This window comes from Panthera tigris, chromosome A2 (assembly GCF_018350195.1).
Source record: "Panthera tigris isolate Pti1 chromosome A2, P.tigris_Pti1_mat1.1, whole genome shotgun sequence".
Taxonomy (NCBI): Eukaryota; Metazoa; Chordata; class Mammalia; order Carnivora; family Felidae; genus Panthera; species Panthera tigris.
Genome location: NC_056661.1, coordinates 14,840,617 through 14,857,395, shown reverse-complemented (window position 1 = coordinate 14,857,395; position 16,779 = coordinate 14,840,617). Strand labels below are relative to the sequence as shown.

General features: G+C 43.3%; 1 protein-coding gene across 5 annotated transcripts in view; it reads right to left on the bottom strand.

Annotated features, from left to right (window-relative positions):
- Positions 1–1,213: 1,213 nt before the first annotated feature.
- KIF15 (kinesin family member 15) overlaps positions 1,214–16,779 on the bottom strand; it is a 77,759-nt gene continuing 62,193 nt past the window's right edge. Inside the window, exons 27-35 of one of the 5 annotated variants that reach the window (XM_042978721.1) lie at positions 13,658–13,804; positions 12,768–12,869; positions 12,334–12,498; positions 10,224–10,333; positions 7,439–7,511; positions 6,930–6,967; positions 2,482–2,647; positions 2,129–2,260; positions 1,214–1,796 (exon numbers count right to left, since the gene is read on the bottom strand). In XM_042978721.1, the coding sequence (XP_042834655.1) occupies positions 1,734–1,796; positions 2,129–2,260; positions 2,482–2,647; positions 6,930–6,967; positions 7,439–7,511; positions 10,224–10,333; positions 12,334–12,498; positions 12,768–12,869; positions 13,658–13,804 (996 nt within the window). In that variant the 3' untranslated portion in view covers positions 1,214–1,733. The other 4 variants (XR_006214750.1, XM_042978719.1, XM_042978720.1 and 1 more) reach the window with 4 other exon arrangements.

Genomic DNA, 16,779 nt, shown 5'->3' with positions numbered 1-16,779 from the left:
CTTTTCTGTTTCTGGCTCTCAAGGATTTACTATTACTCCTTGAGAATTCAACTAGGCGCTAATTTTTTTTTTATGTTTTTATTTATTTTTGAGACAGAGAGAGACAGAGCATGAGCAGGGGAGGGGCAAAGAGAGAGGGAGACACAGAATCCGAAGCAGGCTCCAGGCTCTGAGTTGTCAGCACAGAGCCCGACATGGGGCTCGAACCCACGGACTGTGAGATCATGACCTGAGCTGAAGTCGGACGCTTAACCACCCAGGCGCCCCTAAGCATTAATTTTTTAAATTGTTTTTCCTTGGCTTTATTGAGGTATAATCTACAAACCATAAAATGAAACCATTTTGAATATAGTTTAATTTTTAGTAAACTTACAGAGCTATGCAATCATCACAACAAACCAAATCATTTCCCCCCTATCAAAAAGTTTCCTCCTGCACATACGGTCACCCGCTCCCATCCCCAGCCAACAGCAACCGTGGGTTTGCCTTCTATCTCTATAATGTTGCCTTTTCTGGACCTTTCCCATAAATGGAATCATATAGTATACGATCTTTTGGGTTTGTCTTCTTTCACTTTTTGAGGTTCTTTATGTTGTGGCATTTGTCAGTTTGCCTCTTTTTTATTGCTGAGTATCGTGTTCTATGTAACAAATGCTCAGTATCATTAGTCATTAGGAGAACGTTTACATGATGAGCCACTGCACCCCACCGGGATGGCTACAGTAAGAAACCTGACCAGAACAAGGGCTGAAGACATGGAGAAACTGAACGCCCTGCTGGTGGGAACATAGATGGTGCAACCAAATAGCACATCTGGAAAAGTAAACTGGCGTCTTAAAAAGCTAAACACAAACTTAGCGGCAATTCCACTCCTAGGTGTCTACTCAACAAATAGGAAACATAAGTCACCACCCAGACTTCTATACAAATATTTATAGCCACATTATTCAGGGTAGCCCCAAACTGCCAACGGCTCAGATGTTCATCAAATGGTGAGTAAATACAACGTGGCCTATCCTTTCAATGAGATATTCACAACAAAAAGGAATGAAGTGCTAACACACAGAAGTTCCTGGGGGACAGCAGGCTTTGTTTGCTGTGTTCACTGACAACCAGTGCCAGGCGGAAGACCGACGCTCATTAAGTACAAGTTGAATGAACAAGCCTCTAATTCAGCTTTCCTAAGTGAACAATGTAAATCACTTTACGAAACTGTGTTTAAGGGATTTTATTACATTTTGAAAACTGGCCATATTTACAGTCATAAAAAAAATGCTCATGAGAATAAAGTAGGAATACAAAATAACCTATATTAAACAAGTTTGCCTTTCATACATGCTACGCGAACATGAACCTCATGGCAAGTCCTGAAACCACCACATATTGTTAGAGCTTCTGCTACAGGCCTCCGAGGAGAGTATCATAGCACCTAAGGAAGAAATGACCTGGCCAACACCCACCGCAAACCTTAGCTACAGGTTTTTATTTTAAAAAGGCAAAAGGTTTTCCCAGTATTTACAGTCGATTTAAAGCTCTGAAATGGTGTGGTAACTTCTAAGCCCACTGCCACAGGGTGTGTGTGGATGCAGAACTTGAATGTCAGCCCTGCTGCCCCACACGCAGGAATCATGCTCCTTAATTCGGCTCTGTTAAATGCACAAGTGTAGGTCTTACTTTTGCAAGAAGAAAGAAAGCCTCCCAAGAGGTGATGCCTACGTAGTTGACCGAGATTCTTACGATTCATTTCTTTTCTTTTCTTTTAAAAATACATTTTCAGCACGCAACTTTTCAGTCTCCTAGGGAACACATTTTTTAAAAAAGGAAAAGAAGAAAAAAATTCAGGCTCTAAGGCTTACAGGAAGATATTCTTTGCATTCATTAAGTTTATATGTCAAATTAAGATGACAATTTTCAATTCGTAAACTACTAAATGTTAAACAAGAAGCTGATGTGTAAGAGTATGATAACGGATTGAAAGATGCTTGGAAATGACAATGAATGATTTTTCCCTTTTTTTAATTCTAAGTTTCCCCCCAGAAAACAGTTAAGTGATTCAATGATTAAACTTTAATTACACACTCATTCTAAAACCTGACTGAGTTTCTTTAGAATAATTTCCAGAGCTTACCTCGGCGAGCCTGACATTCTCCTTCTTCAGCCGCACCACGTACTGAATCTTCTGATGGAGGTTCTGGTGACCTACCAACTTTCCATTTTCCTCAGCAAGACTCTCCACCTGCTTCCTTAACATTTCCATCTCCTGCAGGCAGATCAATCCAGGGAGGGGAAAATGAACCGCTCTTAATTTTTCTCTTACAACAACATTATTTCATGCCTTCCAAGAGCACAGGGCGTTAGAGGGCCCGGGTTCCCGGCTTTCTGACCAGACATCTCCACGTGTGCTAGAGTAGCTCTGAACCACAGGACGCGTGGTCCTACACGTGTCCTAACTATATGCAAAAAACCAACACACAAATGCACCTGGAATATTCTCTCCTTTTCTTCATACAACTCTTCCAGCTTTGATCTCAGTTGTTCCTTTTCTTGGAATGCTTTGGATTCCAAAGTTCTGGTCCGGTCAACTTCCTCAGCCATTCTAAGGCAGTCCATTTCTTTGTTCTGAAGGGCACTCTGGACTTCCTCTAGGCTGGAGCAACAAATATCACTTTGTGGTATTCCAAAGGAACATAATTACAACAGTATTCAAATTAGACATTTTTCACCCAAGCCCAGAATTTTGATTTGAAAGCGTCACAAATTATTCAGCCCTCCCCTACTGACAGCCTACGGAGATAGCGAGGGCTGCAGATAGGCTTTGTTGTTGTTACTTTACCAAAGACTTTCATTTTGGAAAACTCCTCAAACTATTTCTTAAATAATGAAAATTTAAAAGGTAAACTTTTGGATTCAGCCCATCTGGAGCAAATGTAATTTAAGTATTATGACGGTCTGCATCGTTTATTCAAGGCTCCATATATTAATCATTTTTTTTAATGTTTATGCATTTTTGAGAGAGCACGAGCAGTGAAGGGGCAGAGAGACAGGGAGACACAGAATCTGAGCTGTCAGCACAGAGCTCAACACAGGGCTCGAACTCACAAACTGGAGATCATGACCGAGCTGAAGTCGGACGCTTAACTGACTGAGCCACCTCGGCGCCCCTATCTTAATCATTTCTGATTCCAAAAACTGGTTCTCAGACCATGGGACCTTAGTCATTTCTTCAAGGATGTGCTATTTAGAATTTATACACTTTTGAAAAGGAACATGAGGAACAAAGTTATCATGGAGTTCTATAGAATTTCACTGTTTTAATAAAATTGTGTGAATCCTAGAGGCTTCCCAAAAGAAACAAAGACTTCTTATTGTGTTTTTATGCATATGGAATAGAAGGATTATTTAATGACATAATACTCTCAGAATTTAATATACCACTTAAGGCCAACTAATTTCAGGAGCAGTGTTTTCAGACTACACTCCGTGAAACCTCAGAAGAATAGCAGGGGGCGGAGGGCACGGACCTTCCCCCAGTTCACTTGGAGCTGTTCTCCATTTGTCTTGTGTATTTTGCTCCAGTTTGATGAAAAGGTTCTGAGGCATGGCAGACCCTGCTGCTTACCCAAGGGCCATTCCCTTACTTCCTTGCTTATAAGAACTCACTTTAGGGCGCCTGGGTGGCTCAGTCGGTTAAGCGGCCGACTTCGGCTCAGGTCATGATCTCACGGTCCGTGAGTTCGAGCCCCACGTCGGGCTCTGTTGCTGACAGCTCGGAGCCTGGAGCCTGTTTCAGATTCTGTGTCTCCCTCTCTGACCCTCCCCCATTCACGCTCTGTCTCTCTCTGTCTCAAAAATAAATAAACATTAAAAAAAAAAAAGAACTCACTTTATGTGGGGAAAAAGGAAAAAAAAAAAAAAAGGAGAAGCACACCCAGGGTTGCACAAGCACACCAACCCAGGGTTGGTAAAAAAAAGTAACTGGTCTAAACTAAGCATGGACCTCTCCACCCCACTGCCAGGTACTGGTTTCCTCAGCTTGCTGGAAGTGTTAATTCTGTCCACGAAGCACAGGCTGATTCTTGGGAGCTACTAGGAGCTTTTCCCCTGACAAAAGAAAGCCCTTTTGAACCCACCTCACCATAAGCCGGGATCCTCTTGTTTATGACATCTGGGGCTATGGCAGCCATCTCGTGGCAAAGAGGCCACAAGCAAGGGTGCCAAAAGCAAAAGAATGGTAAGGGTATGGGTCCCTGATGGCATTATTGAGTCAATGCACCTCCACACTGCTTGTGGTACGAAATTAAACATCTCGTGCCTACACCACTGTTAGCTGGGAATTGGTTTCCTTATAGCTTTTTAAAGGAGCCTCACATACACAAATAGATAATAACAGTATGGTAAAAATCACTGCTGTGGGTTGGGACCGATAAAACTGGGTGTGCCATTTTCTAGTGCATGCTTCTCTCGCACACAGTATCTTCTAGAGACAATGTATCACTCGAGACTCTTGGTCACTAGATTATGAAATAAATCACGTGCCAACTTACACAGCTTTTATTCTTTTTGCTAGAAGGTCTAAAATGGACATTATTTCTAAAATAGCCACAATTCTACACACTATACAGCTGGATTCTCATAGATCCTGTAAGTGATCAGTATTTCTATCCTAGCTCTACAACAGTCTGGGAGCCAGTCCCTGAACCGTATGTATGATCCAAGTATGAAACGAGCTCTGTTCCACATCTACACTCTTTGATGCTATGAAACAGATGACTGGGTAACAAATCTTTCACAAGATAGGTAGTTTTTGTCAGCTGATCACTAAAAAGAATTTTTGATGACAGATTATGTAATCTTTGATGTACTAACTTGGAGCTCAAATAATTAATTGTATGACAGGATTCTAACAAAATGTCTTCTGTTGTCATTTACTTACTATGTGAATAAGATTTATCAGCACATGTAGTTGTAAAAACAGAAAGTAGGAATAGAATTGATACTGAATATGGTCTCATTCCAGAATTAAGTATAACAGAAAAATGAGCTAATTGAAGCAAGAGCACTAAAATGAAATGCACTGGGATATGCATTTCCAGTGAAATTTTACCAGGTATACTAATTATTTATAAAAACTTATAATAAATTTAGGACACTGTGAGTAATAATTGTAATGAATACTCAATCCGGAAAAAAGACAGCACTAGAGCCATATGAATAAAAAACACTTACAAATTATTTCCCACTTATATAAATATTTTTGTTGCCAAGGGTACAAAAAATTTTCCAAACAATATGTTAAATTAGGATATAATTCTGTGTAGGTATGGAACGGAAACTCAGTCTGAAAGGAAAAGGAACAATGTACAATTTTAAGTTGGGGGGGGGGATTTATTCCCGTGTTGCTAAATGGATAGAAAGTAGCAAGTCAGTTGGATACTTTTAAAAGAACACCACCAGAGCTTTAATTCTACGGCCAGTTCAAGGTGAGACTTTTGATAGGACAATGGCTGGAACAAAAATGGAGACATGTCAGAAGTGGGATTCGAGCCCACACCTCCGTGTGGAGACCAGAAGCGCTGACCAGGAGAAGCAGGAGCTTGAGGCTGGTGCCTTAGACCACTTGGCCATCCTGATGCCAAGATCTTTATTCCTAAATGGCACTATTTTCAGTATGAGGGAACTTCCATCCTTTCAATGAAAAATTTCAATGATTTCAATGAAATCAACTCAAAAATGTGCAAGAGGGTATATGGTGTTCCAAAAATCTCTTAAGAGGTATATATAACCAGTGAAGATGTTTGAGGACCTCTGTTCCACATGAATATCTATTCAGGGTACACTACCTTTCTAATGTTTTACCATTTTATTTAACACCAACCAGTATACTTATTTTGAACTTGACAGAAAATACAGTATATCTTGTTCATCAAAAAAATGAAGCAATTTATGGGGCCCCTGGGTGGCTCAGTCGGTTGAGCGTCCGACTCAGCTCAGGTCATGATCTTGTAGTTTGTGAGTTCAAGCCCCACATCAGGCTCACTGCTGTCAGCCTGTCAGCGCAGAGTCCGCTTTGGATCCTCTGTCCCCCTCTCTCTGCCCCTCCCTCGCTTGCACTCTCCCCCCACAAAATAAATAAATAAGAAAAAAAAAAAGAATGAGGCGGTTTATAAGATTACATAAATATGAAAACTGTATAAATAAACTAAAAATCCTGTTTACAGAACACATGTAAAGAGACCCAAAGTCAAGACAAGAAGAAATCAGGAGTATTGATCTGTGGGTCTCAGGGGGCCTCAAGGTTTTATTTTTTAATTAAAAAAAAAATATATTTTTAATGTTTATTCATTTTCGAGAGCGAGCAAGCGAGAGAGAGTAGGGGAGGGGCAGAGAGAGAGGGAGACACAGAATCCAAAGCAGGCTCCAGGCTCTGAGCTGTCAGCACAGAGCCCAACGTGGGGCTCAAACCCACGAACCATGAGATCATGACCTGAAGTCGGACATTTATTTATTTAAAAAAAAAATTTTTTTTTTAATGTTTATTTATTTTTGAGACAGAGAGAGCATGAACGGGGGAGGGTCAGAGAGGGAGACACAGAATCGGAAGCAGGCTCCAGGCTCTGAGCCATCAGCCCAGAGCCCGACGCGGGGCTCGAACTCACGGACCGCGAGATCGTGACCTGAGCTGAAGTCGGACGCCCAACCGACTGAGCCACTCAGGCGCCCCGACATTTACTTCTTTAAGAATTTGTTTGGAATGGCTTCACGTGAGGAGCCCCATGAGCAAGTGGTGTTTAGGAAAACACCTGCTGTGTCGTGTCCACATACTACAGAAGGCAAGCAGTCACCTACCTTGTGGATACAGGAAGTATTTCCTCCCTGAGAGAAGAAAGAGAAGACCAACAAGAACTTCAATTATGAAAGAGTGCACTTACTCTGCTTTCATTTTCAGCATCTCTTCAAGTAATTTATTCTGTAATAAGATAAAAAAAAAAAGATGGCTTAAGTTTTTACTGTTGCTAAGAAAAAGACTGAAAGTAAGCAGTTCATCTCCCTCACGATAATGAAATTAAACCAACATCTTTTTCTAATATCCCAACTGCGCACCCATAAAGGGAGTACATGTCTCTAAGACTTCATGAACTGTGCCCTGGGAGGCCTCACAAAGATGCCCCAAACTTCCTTCTATTCTAAATGCAAAACCGTGTGCAGACAACCGAGCAGCAGACTAACTGTGGAAACACATGAAGACAAATTCGCTCTCGATTATCAGTGAGGTCTAAAAACTGATGGTAAGTATCAATCTTAACAGTGGGAATACAGAAAAAACAAGTTTCAAAAGTAAAAATGGTTTCTAAAAAACATATAACCACAAATGCTAAGTAGAAAAGCATTTCTTGGACAAGAAAAACTATTATGTAAAAAAAAAAAAAAAAAATTGTACCTTAGCAAGTCTTTCTTTGATCATTTCTTCTTGTTCATTCTTCAGTTGTTGATGACCTGGATTATTCTGTTGGCTGCACAGATGAGAAAGGGAGGAAGGGGACACACTGTTAAGCATATTCGAGTAGCAATTTCATATCTATTGTATGCAGCAATAGCTTTTCTGCAACGAAAAGCTAACTCTGGTGATTGGGCCAAGTTAGCACAGTTCACAAATGTGACTGATATATGGGGATGAAATAAGGCACCTCCCATGAATTCAGGATGCCCCTCATAAAAAATGAGGTGCACAGAGCTAGGGAATCTAATCAAGGCTTGGCTGAAAGTCAAGTAGAAATTTAGCCAAGAATGGTATCTTATGAAGCTCAAATGTGAGCAAAAGGGGCTGAGAGATGGGTGGTCCAGAAGTCTGGTGATCAGCTGGGAGGGGGCATCTCTGGGTATGGGGAGGGTACCTTGGGCCGGCCTGGCACATTGGAGCCCCAACACTCCACTTGCTTGGATTTCATGGTCAGCTGGCAATTTTCTGATGACACTCTGGCATCCCATGTATGCTGACACCAAGAAGGGGATTCCCTGAGCACCAGACATAAATCTCTTGACGGAAAAGGAATGCTCCTCTATATAAAGAAAATTACATTCTGGACGATGTATCAGTATCATGTGAATTTGATTAATGTGAGTTCATTCCCTGTAAGCTTGACCAGGGCAGGATCCTAAATTGAGTGTCTGTGGGCAGCTCCTAGACCAGGGGGACATCCCCCAAGGAGAAGCTGCCTGAATGCCACAGGCTCCTCTAGAAATATTTCTCACTGATGAGGAAAAGATCGTTTCTTGAAAGAAAGCAGAAGCTCCAGTAGTTTCTTTCATTTAATGAATCTGGCAGCCTAGACAGAAATGGTAATGAGACCTCAGTGAGGAAAACGCCCGGAATCATTAGGGAAGTGTTTTCTATGCTCTACTCTAAAAGTGGGTAAACTTTTTCCCGTCCAGGGCCAGACAAAATGTTCCAGGCTTTGGGAGCTGTGAGGTCTCTGACACAACTATTCCACGTAGCTGCTGTAAATGCAAAAGGAGCCACAGCAGTATTGAAATGAAACAGCGTGACTATGATCCAATAAAACTGTCTTTACCAAACGCGCTGTGGGCTGGATCCGACCCCAGAGTCAGTTTTCTCCCATTCTAATCTTTCAGGAAGGAGGTTATGTATGGCTCCTCATAAGGGACATGTGGCTATGAAATAAAGTGGTTTTTTTTTAATTTTTTTTAACATTTATTTATTTGAGAGACAGAGAGAGACAGAGCATGAGCATGTGAGGGGCAGAAATAGGAGGAGACACGGAATCTGAAGCAGGCTCCAGGCTCTGAGCTGTTAGCACAGAGCCCGACGTGGGGCTCGAACTCACAAACTGCGAGATCGTGACCTGAGCCGAAGTTGGACGCTTAACCGACTGAGCCACCCAGGCGCCCCGAAATAAAGTCTTTTTTACCTGTGATTTTATAAATGGGCTAGGAACATTCTATCTTCCATGCTCAAACTAGCTCTTGATAAAAGACAATGTACCAAGTACAATGTTCTTCTTTATTGGGGGCGGGGGGAGGGGTTGGTGGGGAGCATGGGGCCAGGCTGCGGACTACCTGCATTGGAATCACCTGGAAAGGGAAGTGAAATCCCCGGGAGGGGCGCTACTAAAATGAGCATGTCCCATGCTCACTGAAACCTGAAGCATTTAGGAAAGGACTGTCAGCACAGCCACCACTACCGTCTTCCAGTATCTGTTGTCTTCGTTAGGTTTCGGACAGAGCATCTCAGGCCCACTTCCGGGCAGGGAAGGGGAACTGCAGGAGAGGAGAGTGTCTGCCCGAGACCTGCTGGCAGCAGCAGGAACAGCAGGCACCCCTAATCTGGGAAGCTGAATTCAGTAAGGGCCTTCATCCCAAATGGAGACCTCTCTCTGCTTCACTTCCACTTGCTATACGATTTTCCTGGTCACCCTCATCTCTAAACCCTCACTCAGAAAAGTTCACAGAAGGGCAGGATCATAATTCCGCCTTGTATACCTAATATCTGCCATTTATTGACTGACTCCCTTCTGCCAACCACTGTAACCAGCACTTTACACGTGTTATTTTTGGTGTTTAAAACACCTTGTGAGAGAGCTATCATTTTCCTCATTTTATGGCTAAGGAAACTAAGTCACTAGAAGTCAAAAACTGTGCCCAAAGTCACAGGACTTTCAAGTGTCAGCGATAGGACAAAGCCTAGCTGCCTGGGACATACTGCCCTGTCACTAGCAAATACAACTAGAAAGCGCCTTGGCTAAAGGCAAACCACCTGCACAGAGATACCCAAACCCAAGGGAATGCTCCTCAGTAAAGCTCCTTCCTACGCAGGAGCATTCCCTGGACCATGAGTCACGAAGCCAAAGAAACTGGTAGGAAATCCTCCCTTTTTCTGCTGGCCCTCTTGAACCTTCTCTGTTGCTTCCCCACCCCAACCCCCTTTTCTTAAAATAGAAGTAGACAGTTTGGTTCAAATTTTTCACAGGTTTCAAATTCGATGAAACATGCGAAGGTTAACAGAGTAGGTGATACCATGAAGGCCTATTCTCCCACTCAAAAAAGCGACCCCCTCATCAGACCTGACTCCAAAGCAACTGACAGAGCACCCCCTGGACCGGGGGTGAACGCTGCGCATGCCGTGAAACCAATTTCAACCGCTTTTACCTAACTGTACACGGGCAGGCCAAGATTTAGCCCACAGAGTTCTGGTGGCTCTTTCTCACCTCTTGTGCTTTTCCCTTTCAAGATCATCCAGCTGACTTTGCAGGAGCCAGTTCCTTTCTCTTAGCTGCTCAGCTTCCAGGCGGAGGTTTTCCATTTCACACAACTGCTCCTAAGAAGACAGCAAATCATGTCTTTTTAGAAGACACATTGTAGTAGGTGTTATTTTGCTCCCCAAAGCCACAAATGAGACACATATTCATCTTTTTAGCCCCTTCCTATGCACAGAACACTGCACTGGGTGTCGCTGGATAACAAGTAGACCACGACAAGCTTTTGGGGATTTTCACACCCACAGGGTGTTAAACATAGTCTCTTATCAATAGCACACAATTCATTAAAATGCCTTTATGAAAAATGACGGCCAAAAGTCCATACTTTGATAAACGTTCTATTTGATTCTATTTAATAAATTCTAATTAAAAACAAAACTGATAGAGGGAATAGAGTCAGTAATACTGTAAAAACGTTGTATAGTGACAGGTGGTAACTACACTTGCCGTGAGCACAGCATAATGGACGGAACAATGCTGTACACGGTGTGCAACTGATGTGCCACAGCCATCGCTCAAAATCCTCAAGTGAGCTCTAATTTGAAAATCACGGGCATAACCATCCAGAAGAAATCAATGCTTGTCTGCAAGGGGTGTCCTTTTCCATTTACTTCTCCTTGTCCACTGTCTGATTTCTTTTAAGCTGACCCAATTTCCTCTGAGTACTAAAATCATGCCAATCTGGGTAACAGCCACATTCCTTGGCAGATTGAGAGCTGCCCTAATTAAAAAGGCAAGGAGTGATCCCCTCCACGAGGAACAAAGCTTGAGAGACTATCTTTGTATACTTCACATCACTTGGTTACAGGAAGCTAATTCTGTTCCTCAACAAAACCTCGCTCCAGAGCCAAGGCCTCACAGCCTAAATGCGATCTTCCGTGAAGCATCCTATCTACTCCACCCACACCCGTCCACACCTCCACACCACACACCTCCCTCTCCTCGATACTCCTCGAAACACACTCTCCCTGTGCAGAATCACCATAACCCCAAGTCCCTGAGTAAAAAAAAGTAAAACAGAAGTTTAAAGGAATGGCAAACAAGAGAAGATTATTAACTACCTGAGACAAAAGCGAATCTCTAGAATATACAGAGAATGCCTACAAATTGTTAAGGGAAAGTCCAATGATAGCAAGACGGGCGAAGGATAGAGGTCAAAGAGACAAAACGTGCTCCATCTTACTCTTTTTTCTTTTTAAGTTTTTTTTTTAATGTTTATTTATTTTTGAGACAGAGAGAGACAGAGCGTGAACAGGGGAGGGTCAGAGAGAGAGAGAGAGACGCAGAGTCCAAAGCAGGCTCCAGGCTCCCAGCTGTGAGCACAGAGCCCGACGCGGGGCTTGAACTCACGGACTGTGAGATCACGACCTGCGCTGAAGCCGGACGCTCAACCGACTGAGCCACCCAGGTGCCCCTCCATCTTATTCTTAATGAGAAAAATACAAATTTACAACTGTAGCAAGACAGCGTATTTAGCTATGAAACCGGCAAGGATGTAAGTCAGGCGGCACCGTGATCAGAGTAGCTGGCACAGCCTGTGTTTGACAGCATCGTAGAAACAGGGAGATGACGGCTGCAGACTTGGTTATATGGAAACGTGGCTACCGTGAGAGCCTCCAGGGACCGTCAGCCAGGTAGTCTGCAGTCGGTGGGGAGAGGAAGGCTTTTCTGCCTGCCCTTTATTTAGTTCTGTGCCTGTTGAATTTTGTACCCTCAGTAACCATGAAAGATACTGTTTCTTTTGTTGATTCTGGATACTGTTTATTTGAAAAGACTTTTTTTGAAAAAGAGGATCCAGGGGCGCCTGGGTGGCGCAGTCGGTTAAGCGTCCGACTTCAGCCAGGTCACGATCTCACGGTCCGTGAGTTCGAGCCCCGCGTCAGGCTCTGGGCTGACGGCTCGGAGCCTGGAGCCTGTTTCCGATTCTGTGTCTCCCTCTCTCTCTGCCCCTCCCCCGTTCATGCTCTGTCTCTCTCTGTCTCAAAAATAAATAAAAAACGTTGAAAAAAAAAAAATTAAAAAAAAAAAAAAAAGAAAAAGAAAAAGAGGATCCAGTTACCTTCATTCTGAGGATTTCAGCGTTTTTGACTTCTCGGTCTTCGTTTAGCTTTGTGACAAGGTGTTGCAAAGAAACCTTAGACGCTCTTCCGTCTTCTATCTCTTGTTCTTGGGTTTCTAGGAGTTTTGCCAAGTGTGTTTGAAAGTGAGGTGGTGTTCTAGGGCTCTAAAATAAAATTAAATTCCATCCAAACACCTGATTAAGTGATGTTTTATAAAGATTTCATTTCAAATGAAAACACTTAGCTATTCAGCCTGTCATTCTAATTCCTGTGCAAGCGAAACAAATCAAACACCAGTACCTTTTTATCAAGTAAAGAGCAGAAAAGGTACTGGCGAAAATCTCTTTCTATAAAAACACAAAGCTACAGTCCTAGTAATGCCCACACTTGCAATCCCTCACGAAACCGTTCCATGTCCCCAGAGCACAGGTACCTGGGGATGCTCGGCCGCAGAATCCATTACGTGTTCGAGCTGTCTCATTTTGAAGTTATATTCATTCTTTTTCTGTTCTACTTCCTCTTTCTTCTGGTTTAGCTGAGAAAATCGAACAGATGAAGGTGGCAAGTTAGAGCTGGGCACATGGTCCGGCCAGAACAGACAAATTTCCCAAGGTGTGAGGATACAGACTTTTCACATGATTTTCTCAGGCTTTCATTAAATACTGCTTGATAAAGCAGTAAGGTGTTAAAACCAAGCCAAACCACAGCAATGCTCACAGTCCGTAGCTGTCGACCCTGCGGCTGCCGTTCACATCCGTAAACGCTGGTTGCTGCTACAACCCTCCCCTCTCCTTCTCTCCCACAGACTTATTTACACTTTTTTTAAAAAACATTTTTACTGTTTACTTATTTTGAGAGGAAAAGACAGCATGAGCGGAGGAAGGGCAGAGAGAGAGGGAGAGGGAGAATCTGAAGCAGGCTCCACACTCAGCACGGAATCCGATGCGGAGCTCAATCTAACACTGGTGAGATCACGACCTGAACCAAAATCAAGAGTCGGACGCTTAACTGACAGAGCCACCTGGGTGCTCCTAAAAACAACTTTTTAAAGCTTCGCTGGTAATCAAAGGGTCGTTTGAGGAAAATAAAATGTAAAACAGCAGCCAAAAGGAGGATACAAGTCAGCCATAACCTTGCCCCAGAGGTTAGAACTTGCTGGCGCGTGTCAGGGGGCCGAGGGTGGGCAGAGAGGCAGCCGAGCAAGTCGGAACACACGTGAGCAACCAAGTTGTTCAGAGCCCACGGCGCAGCCTGACCACCTAAGTGCCCTGTTGGCCCACCTTGCTGTATACAGAGAGAATGAGCCGCGGCACTGGACCTCACCTCGTGCTGAAGTTCTTGGATCAGGGCCTCCTTCTTGGCCATCTCCTCCTGGGCAGACTGCAGCAGCTCTGAGTGCTTCTTCGAGGCCTCGGTGAGCTTGTTCAGTTGCTCGGTGGCATGAGCCAGGTCCTCGCAGAGCATATCCCTCTGTCGGGATGATCCCCGCAAAGAAAGATTGCTTTCATAACTGTATACTCCACTAAGGATTTGCAAATCACTAGTATGGGCAAATTGCAAAAGGTTAAAAAGTCTTAAATAAGAACTTTTGACTTTTTTTTTGCTTATGTGCTAATCCAGTCCAAAGCAAACAAGCAGTTAATATTATTTATTTATTTATTTATTTATTTATTTATTTATTTATTTATTTATTTTTAACATTTACTCATTTTTTGAGAGACAAAGAGAGACAGTACAAGAGGGAGAAGGACAGAGAGAAAGGGAGACACAGAATCCGAAGCAGGCTCCAGGCTCTGAGCTGTCAGCACAGAGCCCGACGTGGGGCTCGAACCCATGAGCAGTGAGATCATGACCTGAGCCAAAGTCGGACGCTTACCTGACTGAGCCACCCAGTCACCCCATTTAAGAACAGGTCTAAAGAGAAACATTACAGGAAATTCCTACAGGTATCCCAATTGGGGTTCCAGTGCATTCCACCCCTTTTGCTTAATACTGAACATTTCCTCTGACCCCCAGGATCTCAAAGCTGATCGATCACTCTTTCCGTATGAGGACTCCAGAAACAGGTCCCTAGCTTACCTGCTGTCTGACCAATTGACTCTAGTCCTTTACACATTAGAAGGTAAATAGCTATAAAGATGGGTACCCCTCAGCCAGCTGGGGAGGGGCTGGGCAGTCACCAGGTAGTGATACATTGTCATAGGCCATCAGAGTCTCAGAGGAGTAGCTTGATGGAAAGTGGCAGAGAGAATTAGAAGTCCTGTGGGTTGCATACATAATTCCTGTGTACACAGCATGTAATCCCTATCAAGTTAGAGCAGAATCTGCTTACTCTAACTTTCCAAATGTGCATGTATATATGTACGTATACATATTTATATCACTATAAATATGTTAACATGTATAATACTGCATATAACAGGTATATGTGATATATATTAATATGTGTATCACCTAAAAAAATGTACGTACATATATAAATGATAAGATATAAAAGTATGTGGAAAATGTTGGTAATACGTCAGGCATACATACACACACACACACACACATACTTGATGTATCACAAACACTTTTCCACATATTCATTCTTTTATCACATCATTTTTCATTGGGCGGGCTTGAGTTCATCTTAAGTATGCACCACAATTTAGCCCATCACTGAATACTTTGGCTGATTTGAATTTTTCACTATCATATGCATTATATTCTCATACCTAGATTCCTTCTTTTTTAAAAATTATTTTTTAACATTTATGTATATTTGAGAGAGAGAGAGTGTGAGCGCGGGAGGAGCAGAGAGAGAGGGAGACACAGAATCCGAAGCAGGTTCCAGGCTCCAAGCTGTCAGCACAGAGCCTGGCATGGGGCTCGAACTCATGAACCGTGAGATCGTGACCTGAGCAGAAGCCAGATGCTTAACCAACTGAGCCACCCAGGCGCCTCCCTACTAGATTATTTCTTTAGGCTAATTTCTAAAAAGTGCAAACTCGAAGCATATGCAAAAAAATTAAGGCTGTGTATTACTAGACCACCTCCCCAAAGGCTGAACTTAAACTTCATCACAAGTGTCAGTAATCACCCTTCTCTGCATATCTTAATATTTACTAGCTGTAAGATCAAACGGTAGCTTTGTGCTTAATTTCGCATTTCTTTTAGCAAGGTTTCTAGCCACTATCTTCTTCCTGGGGGAGCTGCTCATGCACCTTCCTGTATCCATTCACCACCAGGGTGTGTCTGTCCTTTCTTGAGTATTCTGACCTAAAAGCTCTTCTATGGATTAAGGCAAGGACCCCTTTGTCATCAGTTGTAAATATGTTAGCTGAGGAAGCCAGGTGATTAGTAAAAGGAGGAACGTGAAGTGACTGGGATGATCCCCCTCGAATCTAAGATACTCCAATATGCACTGTCACACGTTTTTTAAGAGAAGAACAAGAAAGACACAGGAGACAAAGGGAGTAAGGAAGAGCCTGGAGGTGAATTGTACTGAGCTCCCATCATTAGCCACTCCCTCTCAAACAGCCAGGCTTCCCTCCACACTTGGGCAACAGGCAGTGTGGAACTGAAGATTTAGTCCCCATTTTATACTTGTACAAGACCTTAGGGTGTGACTTTTGTGTGCTACTTTCCACTTTCTTTTTTTTAATGTTTATTTATTTATTTTGAGAGGAGTGGGGGGACGGACAGAGAGAGAGAAGGAGAGAGAGAATCTGAGGCAGGCTCTGCACTGTTAGCGTGGAGCCCAACGTGGGGCTCAATCTCACAAACTGTGAGATCATGACCTGAGCCAAGATCAAGAGTCAGATGCTTAACTGACTGAGCCACCCAGGCACCCCTAAATTTCTTTTTTTTTTTTTTTAATTGAAGTACAGTTGACACTGTGTACAAACTTTCCAACTCACCTCCTAAAAATACTGCCAGCTCCCACGGACTGAGCAACTCACAAGTAGCCAGTCAGTTCCCAAGCCCTTTCCATGTGTCACCTCATTTCACCTCCTCTTAGGCACTAGGCGGCAGTGTTATCTCTGCTCCAGAGACGTGACGAATGAGGCAGAGACAAGTGTAACTTTCAAAGCGTCACACAGCCAGGACTCAGACTCCAAAGCAGCCAGCTCCGCAGCCTGTGCCCTAACAGCTTTTTACTCTTGTCTTGTGCTGCTGCGGCCTGGACTGTCCTTGTCTATTTTCATCTCCTTGCACTGCAGGTGTGTTAGCTTCAAGTCCTTTCTGGCATACAGGAGGCTAGAAATACAGACTCCTGGGTAAATCTGCCTTGGAGATCTATCCCCACAGGTTCTAAAGCTCAAAACTAGCGCATACACCGTGTGTTTCACCAACTTTCCCCAGGCCGCTATTTCTCCATCTCAGACGTACAAAGAACCGTCTTCGGTCACTGTGGCTAGAGCCCTCGGCACCCACTCTGCTTGCTGTTGCCACGGCACACG